The following is a 12,416-nucleotide window of genomic DNA, read 5'->3' as shown; positions in this document are numbered from 1 at the left end:
CCCTGCCCACCGCCTTCTCCATGGCAGCGAGCAAGAAGCCTCGTCGTAAAAAAAATAACAACCGTTCCGATTTATTCCAGAAAAACAACGCATGCCCCGTCCCCAGCACACGGCTTTGCACCCATCTGACGAGTGGTGCCCCAGCGCCCGTTGCTCAGGGATAGCCCCACTTTGGGGCCGTGGGACCACTGGGCCGCATCGACTGAAAAACAAAAATCCACCCTGAAACTCACAGAAGCGGCTGGCAGGGCATCTCCAGCCCAGCCATGGGTGGGAGCGGCTGCATCGATGCAGGTCCCGGCCCACCCGGGCCTACAGCTCAGACTGCGAGCGAGAGATGCGCGGGCCCTTGCGGATCTCCTTGCGCTTCTCCTCCTTCCGGCGCCGCTTCTCCTCCTCGCGCAGCGCCTTCTGGAAGGTGTCAGCGCTGGGGAAGAACTGGGGTGGGCAGGAGATGGAAGCACGAAGGAAATGACAAGTTCAGTGTTGTGAGGGAGAGTGGAGCCAGAGCTTGGCATCTCCTGTGGAGCACAAACCCACCAGAACCCCACAAAAACTCTCCAAAGCCCAACAAAAAAAACAATCATAATACAACAAAAACCCTCCAAAGCCCAACCAGAACACAGCAACCTTTCAAAGCCCAGCAAAAACCCGGTAATAACCCAACCAGAACCCAACAAAAACCCTCCAAAGCCCATCAAAAAAAACAGTAAAAACCCAACAATAAAAACTCTTAAAAACCCAACCAAAACCAAAACCCAGTGGAGTCACAGAAGAGGGGGATTATGTGGCTCGGCCACCCTACCTCAGAGTGGTCAGCTTTGAAGGGATTGCGGTAATTGGGGGACTTCTCACTGATGCCCAGCTCCTGAGCCATCTGTGGAGCAAAGCAAAGTCCCTGTGGGAGACTGTAATCACCACCTCCTCCCACCCCTCAGAAACTTCAGTCCCTACCAGCCCCTACTCCTCTGCCTGCCCTCTGCCCCCTGCAGACCCCCAAAAGTGACCTCAGGGCCATACCAGCCCCAGGAGCTGGGAGTGGGGCCCCTGCTCAAAGACGCCCGTCAGGTTGCAGAAGCCGATGCCCCAGCGGATCAGGTTGTTCCAGTTGGAGTTGCGGTCAAAGTAGTGGTGCACGATCTTGGGGAAGCGCAGCACAACGTCCCCAAAGAAGGCTGTGTTCTCCACCACATGAGAGTACGCTGAGGAAGAGAGGAACAGCCCCATCAGCAGGACACCCCACAGACCCCAAAATGCCAGCTTTAGGGCATCACCAGACATGGGATACCAAGGATGGACATGGGACAACCCCCAAGGACAGGAGTGGGAGAGAGGATGCAGGCTTCAAGATCCTAGCCAGGGGTTTAAGTGATATGGAGCACTCACCATCCTTCAGCTTCTCATCCTGGGGGAAAGGCCCATCCGGTGGCACATCTGCTGCTATGAGTACAGCCCGGGAGTCTTCCAGCACCTGCAAGAGCTCTCAGTCACTGCCCTCTCATCCCATGAGGTGCCTCGCTGTGTCCCTCTGTTCCCCTTTCTGCTCATCTGTGAGCCCTACTTCTGCTGCCTGCCCTCCCCAGCATCACTGTACAGGTGCCCCAAACCCATCCCTGCCCCACGGCACCGAGCCCACTCCACACTCACTTTGAAGAGTCCCTTGAGCATGATGTCAATGATTTTATACTGTTGGTTAATGTCATTGAGCTCTATGAGGTTCTTCAGGGCATTCATCTGGTCCTTGCGCTTCACCTCGAACAGTTTCTTATCTGGAGTGATGTCAAGGGCACTGTGGGGCTCTGGGCATGCTCACAGCCTGCTCCCAGAAAGACTTAGCCCAGTTCTGGGAGTGGGATATCGAGGCCAAGAGATTGGATTCCAGATACTCCAACAGGGCGCTTGCTAACACCCAGCACACAGGAGCAGAAAGAAACAGCACTGCATGAGGAGAACATCAGACACCACCTGAAAAACTTGCCTCAGAACCAGCCCCGACATCTCATTAACAACTCCCTCCTATAAAAGGGAGACGAGGAAAATGCTCAACAGTGCTGGTTGATGCTGGGGCAACATTTGAGCAGGGGTTGCTATTTCGTATTGCCCAAGAACTAGCAGGTGGCAATATGGGGCCCTGGAGGTATGCAGTGTCAGCCCTGCTCCAGGCAGGATCAAAGCAACATCGGGTTGCTCAAAGTCATGCCCAGCAGCCATGTGACACTTTGTTCCCATGTCGTTAGCAATAAGCATAGCCTTAGGGCCCTTCTCTCCTCTCTCCTCCATCCCCCTTGAGCCATCTCCTCACATGCCAGTGTTCCACAGTCTCCTGAGGTGTGAGCGTGACAGAGGCACGGCACTACGGGAAAGGATACAGATCTCCAATCCAGAGCCCATCCTCTGCTTCTCCAGGTCTGCCAGGCTGCCTTCAGGCAGCACCACTGCCAAAAGGATGAGGCAGATCCAGAGGAAATCCATTTTGGAGGCCACAGCCTGGAACAAAACCGACAAAACCAGTGACAATGCAGAGATGTTCCCCACAGGAGTCCTGCCAGCCCACCAGACCCAAAACAGCCATTGCTGTGTCATAGACAAGGTTCCTGCGTCCTCGCTGCACACCCACTGCCATCCCCTGCTCACACACAGCACCAAGGCACCGTGCCGGGATCACCAAGTTGAATAATTAACCTGACTGACCAAGTCCTACCAATAAACCACATCCATTAGTGCCATATCCACACATTTCCCGAATACCCCCAGGGATGGGAACTCCATCACTACTGAGCAGCCCCCTCCAGTGCTTCCTGTGCCAAAAGCAACGTGCTGTGCTCCTGCACCACCAGAGCCCCATCAGCTCACACACCATATGCACACTCCAGCCCAGACTACATCACAGAATTGGGAAAGATTTGCCTGAATCTTCCCTAATTTAAGCAACCTGAACACTGCCTGTGACTCTAGCATGAGGTCATGACCCAAACAATGACCCTCCTTCTCTAAGCTAAGCTAAGCTAAGCACAGGGATGCAAAACCCTCTATGCAGATGTTCCTCCACACTCCCCAGGAGCCCTTCCTCGTGCCTTCAAGCTCACTTTGGGTGAAGAGAAACGCTGCAGAGCTGCTCCCCTCTTTGCAAAAGCAAGCACCAGGCTGCCAGGGCCTGTCCTGTGCAGCAGATGGGAAGGAGTTCCCCTGTGATCCCCAGCAGCCCCAACCAGCTGCTTGCTGCACACAGAGCCCACCCGTCTGCCTCGCTGTCTCCCATTCTCTTAATTTAGATATGCTTCTCGAAAGCACGACAGACGCTGCACTATAGACAGTTAGCGGTTCCCATTAACGTGTTTTTTAATTACTTTATAGATTCTCCCGAGGGAGCTGCATCCGAACCGAGCATCTCAGAGAACGGCACGGCACAGCCCTGCTTCCCCTCCTCAGTGCAGAAGCACAGAACGGGGAAACGACGGGCCGCTGCACCACCGGGAGTCCATCCGCACACCGCCAAGCATACGTGGCTCAATCTCATGTCACAGCCCGAACCGAAAGCTTCAGAAGTTAAGCGGGGTGCCAGACTGCTCCCGCGGCATTCCTCCGCGAGGCTCGGCAGGGAATGCTCGCGCGGAACAGTGATGGCACGGCCACATCTGCTCGCCTCCGAGTCCCTCACCCGCCGAACTCAGACTCCTATCGCGGGGACATCACCGGCACAGCTTTGCGATCTCCTCCAGCGACAGAGCCGCCTGCGGAGGGCTCGGCAGCACCCGGTGGCTCTGCACGGCTGCGGGCTCAGGGAGATGGAGTTCCTCTTCCAAGCAGCGCTCGATCGGGGCTGAGCGCTCCGGGCTGCCCCTCTCTCGCGCGCACGGAGGGTGCCACGGTCTTCCGTGAAGCGGCCAACGTGCGGGACAGCTTACGGCAGCAGCCCGCGGCTCCCCTCCGACGCTCGGCACCGGCCCGGCCCCGCGGAGCAGCCGCCGCACGCACGCCCCTCATTGACCCGCCCGGCCCGCGCCGCCCCGACCCCCTACCTGCGGGCCGGGAGCGGGGCCGGGAGCGGCGCTCAGAAGCGCCGCGCTGCCATGCCGCCACCGCCTCCCGCCCCGCCCCGCCGTGTCACTTCCTGAGCTCCCGCCCCGCCCCACCGGCCGCCGTACCTCGGGCTGCGTCCGGAGCGGTGCGACCGGCGTTGTGAAGGAGGTGATCCTGTCCCTTTGTTCTGCACTGCGAGACCTCACCCGGAGTGCTGCGGCCACATGGGGAGTCCTCAGCGCAGGACACACGTGGACCTGCTGGAGCGTGTCCAGAGGAGGGCCACAGAAATGACCCGAGGGATGGAACGCCTCCCTGTGAACACAGACCGAGTGCTGGGGCTCCGGGGAGACCTTAGAGCAGCCTTTCAGTATCTAAAGGGGGCTATAAGAAAGAAGGAGACAGACTCTTTAGCAGAGTCTGCTAGGATAAGACAAGAGGAAATGGTTTCAAATGATAGGAAAGGAAGTTTAGAAGGGATATAAGAAGTTGTTTACAATCAGGCTGGTGAAGCACTGGCACAGGTTGCCTAGAGAGATGGTGGATGGGGTCCCATCCCTGGGGACATTCAAGGTCAGGCTGGAAGGGCTCTGAGCACCCTGATCGAGTTGTAGGTGTCCCTGTTCATTGCAGAGGAGTTGGACCAGGTGGCCTTTGAAGGTCCCTTCCAACTCAATTCTCTGATTCTCCCCTTCCCAGTGAGACACAGCTCAGGATGGCCTCATCCCACAGCAAGGAAGACAAGAGCACCTCACCCACCACGTGCCATCCAGCAGTGCTGCAGTTTACTATCTGCAGAGTGTCAGCTAAGTGGCATCCCAAACAGAACACAAAAAGAGGAACTGCTTAAGAAACTCTGCTTTATGAATGATATTCAACAAAAATTTAACAACAAACTAACTTCCTTTGTCCACTTCCTCTCTACAACTTGCAGGGAATAAATGGCAGGATGCTGTCTCCATTCTGTTCTCTCACTCTGTTGCGTGTACCCCATCTTCTCATCTCAGTCTTCATTGTGGCAGGGCTATCGCCACACTGCCCACACATCTGTCATCGATGGCATGAGTGGAAACCAAAGGGAAAGCACAGCTGAAAATCCACCATGACACTGGAATTCCCACATTTGACACAGTGCTGACAGGAGGTAGAATCATAGAATATCACGAGTTGGAAGAGACCCGTAAGTATCATCGTACTAAACTACCTCTCTCCCAAACCACGGAATCTCACCAACCCATGGGGAATGTTCATGTGGGTGAACCTGAAGAAAGCTTTTTCTCAATAAAACAGAGGTATCCAAACTACTCAAGCAATGTAAAAAGACTCTCGTCCACCCTCCCTCACCCCTACACAGACCAGCAAAGAGGAACTTGATGTGGCTTACACGGTCTTGACCATGAGAACTTCCACCCCCAGCTTCCAACTGCAGAGAGGCAGTGTCACACAAGGACTAGGCACGAGGACAAGCCACTGCTCACAGATAATGCACACCTCACCTGCCACAGATGCTGCCCATGGCGGAGGACAGTGTCACCCCGCAGACACGAGGGAGGAAGTCCCCCACCCAACAGGAAATCATTGCTGGGGACCGTTCCATATCTGCTACCTATTTGATGCAACACGGCATGATGAAGACCGGAAGGCAGTTTCAGAAACAAACAACACTGAATTTAGCAGGGGTATCAGGTTCCCTCTTTCCCCAAAAGAAATCTGGGAGTTGCCCCTCCCATCCATGAAGAAGGATTTGGTTCTCAGCAGGGGACTCCAGTGCTCATGTGAAGCAAAAAGAGATTCAGTAACTTCACTCAGCAGTTTCTGAACACTTGCTGTACTTTAAAAGTGTTTGAGTTACCTATGGGTTGCCAAGACTTCACATGCTTAGCAGTGCTAGTTAGCTCACAGACAGAGGTTAAGTGGCTGCTCAGCCCCCAGGGAAATCAGTATGGGAATCGCTTCTGCTTTGAAGTCAGCAGGTGCCCCAGCCTACCTCCCTTTCATTACACCATCTCTGCCTTACAGATTAATGCAATCCCAGCACAGACAGCCATCTTTCATCCCAAACGTCTCTTCATTTCCCGGACGTCTTCTCAAATTTGAGAGTGTTGAGGTATTTCATCTCAAAGTTAGCCAACTTTTTGCACTGTTTGCCTTTGGCAAACAGGAGCAGCAGATTAAGTATCCCTTCTACTTCTGTTACAGCTCCCCCCTCACTTTTCTTATCAAAGGCATTTGCCCAGCAAAAGGATACACAATGTCCTGATGTTTTGCACAGGTGCTCATCCGCTCTGGAAGGTGCTCCAGCAAAGTCTGAATGGTCTGTGCCTGCACTGGCTCCACCTGACAATGGCTGCTCTGAATCTGAGCAATCAGGACAAGAAATGTTTTCCAGATGAACAGCAAACTGTTGTTCTTTCACACATTCCTCCTGCATCTCCAGCCAGAGCAATGAGACCTCCAAACTTTGATCAAGGGGCCCATGACAATACGGACAACACAGTTGAGGCAGCTGCTGGCATCAGTCATGTTCTCATTTCACCACTCAAGGTCAAGCTAGCAGCTGCAGGACTCCTCATCATCTCACTATAGCCTCAGAGGAAGCTTATGACTCCCCATCAAAGACTAGGGGCAACCCCTTAGGGTACTCCCTTCTCATTTTCCTAGGCAGTCACTGCTTTCTTACCTGGCAGAGGAACAGCTGAAGAGCCTGAGATGTGGCCTCTGGCAGCTCTAGTAAGTTGGCTTCTGCCACTTCCTGGAGAATCTGGCCAATTTCTTTTTGAGAAATGATATTGCTGCTCTGATATTTCAGAAACTTGAACAAAGGAAATGAGAGGCATTAATCAGCGAGTGACCCACAGACTCCAGTAGCGATTCATCACCTGAAAAGAACTCTTCTGTGTTAAAAGGACGCTGCAGCACGCTAATCACAGGCCTGATTTTATACCATTTCTAACAGAACCAGTGCAAGTGCAAATTGGTGGTGTTCTGGCTTGAAACTTGTTTTGGTTTAGGTCAGGCAAGAATCACAATGAGCCAAGTATCCCTTCAAAGTGTATAACAAGAATAACAAAGATTGACAGACACATCATCTATTTGGAGAAAGAAAGTTCACATATATAACCCCTTCCTCTCATGTACTGCTATGAGGGCTTTATCATTGGTGTTTCTGCTGGGTAGGAGCACACTTCCTTTCCTGCTCATAGGCCCCAGGTACACTGGGGTCATACACTGCAGTAGTTCTCTGACCTTAGAAGTTAGGTCTGTAAGGCCAAAGACAGGGAGAGAAGCAGTGATGCCACGCAAAGCCCTGCCCTCCAAAGAGCCATAGCACACTCCCAACTGCAGCTGCGCATTCTCTGTAGTCTTCCCCTCTCCTCTGCAGGGGTCCTAGGTGATGCTAAATCAATGCTACAAACACCAGAAGAACAGGATGTGCTCACTATGAGCAGTCACTTTCTGCACAGCATGGAAAGGAAATTCACTTCAAAGTACAATTATTATAGGACACAAATACAGTGACGGACAAAACCACAGCAGTATCCAAGATTGTGTAAGTGCAGGAACTAAGTTCCAGTAACCAACTCAGATGCACTGTACCAACATGGAAGAAAAAAACAGAACAGTCTACCCTGCCCTCACTCACCAAAGTCATGAGCCTCAGAATTTCTGGCTGCAGAATGGACTTCTGGCTCCCATTGAGCAGTGTCAAGAGCAGGAATCGGTGCCAGGGCTGTGAAGCAACATGTAGTGCTGGGAGAGAAGGAGAAGCCACTGAAAGATACCTTTAAAATCTGTCAAGGGACAGGCTGGATCTGGAAAAGGAGTCTTCAACTCTGACCTTGTATTTTCACTTCTAGACCCCAAGCTGTGGAACACTAAGGGAGTTTTTTGCTCTGTACTTACTTGCTTTAAAATCTGTCACTCTTTGGGCACAAGTTTATTCGTGAGGACTAAAGCTTGACAGCTTTTTAAAACACAAAATACATTTTGTCCACCTCTGTGCTTGTACAGGAAGATAAACCCTCTCCTGGGGTTCATGTCATAAAATAGTAAGAGGATATCTTTAGCCCAAGGTTTCAAAAATAATACCCTCTGGTTTCAATATGAGGACAAGGTTCCTGAACGCGGGTTTTATTTAGCTGCAGGATACTCCTTGGGTAACGAAGGAAGACCTATAACATAAGCTGCAAAAACTGAGCCTGGATCTGCATCAGAAAGCATACTACAGGGACCAGCCAGGCTGATGGCAGCAGTGGAAACAATCAGTAGAGAAAACATTTCTAATTAGAAGTGTATATGATAAACAGAGATTAGACTCAAGGTTGCCATCTATGACAATACAAAATCTCTCACTGCGCTCTAAAGTTAAGTTGTATTACCTTGTACTGGTTGAAAGCATGTGATGGACAATTACAACAGGTCAGCTGATATAATTGCTATACCTTGACAGTTCACCAATTGGTTTGAGCCCTTTGCTTTAGAAAGATTCCTTTTCCACTGGCAGTCACATAATCTCCCTGTTGCTACTACAACAATCTTGTCCATGGTAAAGCAACACCAAAAAAAAAAAAAAATCAAGTAAAGTGCTGGGGGAGGATAAGAAGATTCTTGTTGTCAGTGTTGTGAACTGCACCACAGTAAGAATTTAGGCAGACAAGTGAAGGGTTCAGCTGAAACATTTTGTTATCTTAATCCCAAATCAGTGTAATGCCCTCATAACAAGCCTCTTAGTAGACTCCCTTCAGCTACTGGCTGTCATTCATCTGCACTATTATATTTTCATTCAACAGCTTTCTCTCTCCCAACAATGTCTTTTTTGTCTCATGCTCATTCACTGCGTTCCCCTCTTTCTCTGTGTTTACATGACTGATTTGAACAGATCAGAGTACAGAGAACTAACTTTCTGTTTAATGAACACAGCCAGCATCTCTACTTTGTGACAGGAGGCTGACAATGAGCAGAAGGGCCTTCTCTTCCTCCAGCCGTACCACGCTGTCACATGTTATACTGCTGATATGGTATACATTTGGTCTGACGTGGACTCCTGAAACCAAGGTCTGTATTTGCCCCTGGAAATATAGAATTTCCAGCTTCCATTCTCTGAGGCTATTAACTACTCTCTTCTCCCTTCACATCCCTTAGCGACAAACATCTCTGTGTGGAAGACACATCATATTCAGATCCTCCCTCCTCTATATTTATGGTCTAAATGTTTGCTATATTGGCTTGGAAGTGAAAGACTAACTACTCTTTCATTCTTATCATATTAAGGCATAGGGTGGTAGTGACTATTTTCTTCTGTAGAACATCTTGGTATCCACAGTCCAAGTGAAGGCTGACTCCTACAGGGGAACCAGGCACTGTGATTTCATCCCACAAAGCACATGATTAACTTTGATCACACAAATAATTTTTCTTGTTGGGCATAAATGCATTAGGCATATGCTCCAAGGCATTACAGGATGGAGATCAAAGAGCCCAAAATCACTGCAAGATGGAAACCCAGTAGAAGGAAGGACGAGAAGACTTTACCAACATCCTGGTTCCTCACATACAGGTATTCCAGTAATGTTTCCAGGCAGGCAACCACAGCTTGAGAAAGCAGCAAGTCTTTCTGAAGTCCCAAGAGGGGAGAAAAAAACAAGAAAAAACAAGCAGTCAACAGCTACTGCAAGAGGAAAATTCATAAAGTGGCAGGCTCTGAAGAGCATGCAGCATAGGAAAATAACAGCCTTCACCTCCTTCACAGGATGTAACATACTGCAAATTATATGTCATGTCAAGGAGCCAGACAAAGGCACGAATACTTATTCTGAGATGAAAAAATTAAGTAACTGTTTCCAGAAAATAAAGATAGGAGTCCAATGTTGCTTAAGAGAGTTAAATGTAAGCCGATGTACCATCCCCTGGAGCCCAACATCACTTGAGTGACTAAATGTAAGTTGATGTACTCTTGTACATCAAAGTACCTTGCCAGGGCTGTAGAGGAGGGGCTGAGATTTGATATATTTTTCCCACCTCTGTCCCTATGGGTGTGGAGCCCCCACAGAGCAGGAGATGGGTAACAGAGATTGTCATCAGCACACAAAATTTAAGCTCTCCAGTTCAGCAGCAGGGAGTTCTACATAGCTTCATTTACGTTCTTTCACACTACATCATGCCTTGCATACTGCAGCAAGAGCATTTTTCCTCCTCCTCGTCACATTTCTATAAGGGTGGAAAATGCAGGCAGAAGGAAAGAAAAGGCAGACCCCTTTCATTCTGCAATAGGGTGATTTCTCCTCGGGTTAGTTTATGTGTTGTTCCAAAATTGGTGTTTTATATACCTGCAAGTAGACATGCACCAAAAGGTTCTGCAGACTGACAACAAGGGAGAAGACCTGCTGCTTGGTGAGGGGGTGCAAGGCAGCATCTTCCAGTGATGATGGCTGTGACTGTGTAGTACCTTGGGCTGTGTTTTGGACAATAGTCACCAGCAGGGAGGAGAAGTTCTGTCGCAGAATGGCTCTCAGGAACTGCACGATGCTCACTAGACAGGAAGCCACAATGATACGTCAGTGCTTTCCCCTACCCTGCCCTGTATGTTGGTGCCTGTGCAATAGCATGGGAGAGGTGAGGAGAGAAAATTTGGACTTGTGGGCCCAGTGGAATTGCCCAGCAACTGCCCACAACAGCAGGCAGGAATGGCAGCAAGTTCCCTTGTTCACCTCCACCACACGTGACGCTGTTCCAGTTCACACTCAGTTCCAGATGTCACTGTCAGCCAGGACAGAGTTGTCCAAATGGACAGCAGAACTCCAGACTCCATTTGCCCCTTCTCACAGTCTGTTATCTAGTCTCAAAGCTTCCAGATTACCAAGACCTGTACCTTCCCATCCCACAATCACCAGATCTCCCTTCTTGCCTGCAACACTGTATAAGCAGCTGCTCCCAGTTAAGTCCCCGTAACAGAAACAAAATACCTAACAGCAGGACTGGCTTCTTATTCCTGAAGATGATTGCATTCAGGACTTGTCTTAGGTCTAGAGAAAGTGTCTGGTGAACCTGCAAGAGAATGAAATGAAAAAAAATAGCAACAGCCATCACCAAACTTGGCTATACTTCAGCCACTGAGCCAGGCAACCAAAAGCCAGCAGTGACAACACGGCTCTGTGGTCCTGCCTGCTCAGTATGGGAAGCCTGCAGAGTGCCTAAGGCTAAGAACCTCCTTACAGATGAGACATGAAGACATACATAAAGGAGGCAGAGGAGTTGGGAACTTGGGAACAAGTATATAGGAAAGGTGGGCTTGAGAGGGAAGTCTGCAATATCCTGTTACCCCCACAAAGCAGCCATCCAAGCAGTGATGGTAGGAATGATCACAGAGGCCCAGAGGGGTTCAAACTTGCTCCGTTCAGCAAGCAGAGAGGTGGTATGGGAGCATGGGCATCAGGATCACAGAACTGATTCTTTCCAGCTGCCTTTGTGAAAAGAGGAATGTTCAGTACAAGAGCTAGGAGTACCTGCTGTAGCAGAGTGGCTCTTGCTACTTGTCCAAGCACTGGCAATCCAAAGCCTTTAGTAGCCTACCACCTATAACCCATGTTTACCCACAGGCTTCTGCTAAAGTCATGAGCAGTAACACAGCTAAGACATAAACTTGCTACGGCCAGGCAAGTCCTCATTATTAATGCACACCTGAGGTGAATGTGGGCAACTCACATTTTTGAAGCCATGAATTTCAGGCTCAGAAATACAGCCTGGTCATGTTCGCAATCACAAGGTCTCTCTACAGAGGCACCCAAGTAGCTCTGTTGTAAGCTTCAGCAACGCTGAGCAGCAGGAAGCAGCAAAGTGACTCTTTCTATCCTCTTTTCTTCCTCTCAGCGGATTAGAAACACTGAAGCTCAGAAGTTCTGAAGATTAGAAACACTCAAACATCCTTGAACCACTTCAATTTGCCATCTGTATATGTAATTTCTTTGCATGTTTCTGGTTCAAGGAGGATTCTGGATTGCAGATCATAGCATATCGAGCCAGTAAGGTATTGATGAAATCAAACAAGTTTATAAGCCACTAAATGATTGCTCTTCAAGGATCAATATGAGCTGAGAGTCAATCCCAGAAGGTGAAACTCAATACTAGTCACCTGAACAAAATCACTTTGGGGCTGGCATAACTGACCAGACACAACCCTGACCTGAGAACTGAGAATGTAAATTGCACTCAGCAGTTAATAAAACAGAGACAGGAAGATTTTCCCATACACTCACGCAGCTGATGGTCACTACAAGTCCAGGGTAACACTTAACCAGAGGCAGCACAGCCATCAAGTAACAGGTACAGACTTGACCTAGCTTGGTCTTTTCCAAAGTCTTCCCTCAACATTAAAAAAACAATCTTTGCCTACTTGTGCT

The 12,416-nt window shown here is 49.8% G+C and overlaps 2 protein-coding genes across 7 annotated transcripts in view; both read right to left on the bottom strand.

The window, feature by feature from the left end:
* Positions 1 to 51: 51 nt before the first annotated feature.
* CCDC134 (coiled-coil domain containing 134) lies at positions 52 to 6,155 on the bottom strand. 3 transcript variants are annotated; one of them, XM_052667268.1, is made up of 8 exons: positions 5,517 to 6,155; positions 4,146 to 4,335; positions 2,370 to 2,487; positions 1,648 to 1,769; positions 1,387 to 1,471; positions 1,021 to 1,202; positions 806 to 877; positions 211 to 438 (listed from the first exon to the last, which is right to left on the bottom strand). In XM_052667268.1, exons 1-8 carry the CDS (start codon positions 5,615 to 5,617, stop codon positions 313 to 315), a joined length of 996 nt encoding a protein of 331 aa, XP_052523228.1. In that variant the 5' UTR covers positions 5,618 to 6,155; the 3' UTR covers positions 211 to 312. The 3 variants fall into 3 exon arrangements, with proteins under 3 accessions (XP_052523226.1, XP_052523227.1, XP_052523228.1); XM_052667266.1 differs by lacking the exons at positions 4,146 to 4,335; positions 5,517 to 6,155 and adding an exon at positions 3,659 to 3,918 and having other exon boundaries at positions 52 to 521; XM_052667267.1 differs by lacking the exons at positions 4,146 to 4,335; positions 5,517 to 6,155 and adding an exon at positions 3,348 to 3,649 and having other exon boundaries at positions 52 to 521.
* Positions 4,867 to 12,416, bottom strand: part of MEI1 (meiotic double-stranded break formation protein 1) — a 36,300-nt gene continuing 28,750 nt past the window's right edge. For 2 of the 4 annotated variants that reach the window (XM_052667261.1, XM_052667260.1), the window contains exons 25-31: positions 10,983 to 11,064; positions 10,347 to 10,549; positions 9,553 to 9,634; positions 7,664 to 7,770; positions 6,701 to 6,832; positions 6,269 to 6,378; positions 4,867 to 5,067 (exon numbers count right to left, since the gene is read on the bottom strand). In XM_052667261.1, coding sequence (XP_052523221.1) covers positions 5,031 to 5,067; positions 6,269 to 6,378; positions 6,701 to 6,832; positions 7,664 to 7,770; positions 9,553 to 9,634; positions 10,347 to 10,549; positions 10,983 to 11,064 — 753 coding nt within the window. In that variant the 3' untranslated portion in view covers positions 4,867 to 5,030. Of the gene's footprint in view, positions 6,379 to 6,700; positions 6,833 to 7,663; positions 7,771 to 9,552; positions 9,635 to 10,346; positions 10,550 to 10,982; positions 11,065 to 12,416 lie in introns of all 4 variants that reach the window. The other 2 variants (XM_052667262.1, XM_052667259.1) reach the window with 2 other exon arrangements.

This window comes from Tympanuchus pallidicinctus, unplaced genomic scaffold, assembly GCF_026119805.1.
Source record: "Tympanuchus pallidicinctus isolate F22 unplaced genomic scaffold, pur_lepc_1.0 scaffold8, whole genome shotgun sequence".
Lineage (NCBI taxonomy): Eukaryota > Metazoa > Chordata > Aves > Galliformes > Phasianidae > Tympanuchus > Tympanuchus pallidicinctus.
The sequence above is the reverse complement of the archived record's forward strand: the minus strand, read 5'-3'. Positions and strand labels throughout refer to the sequence as shown.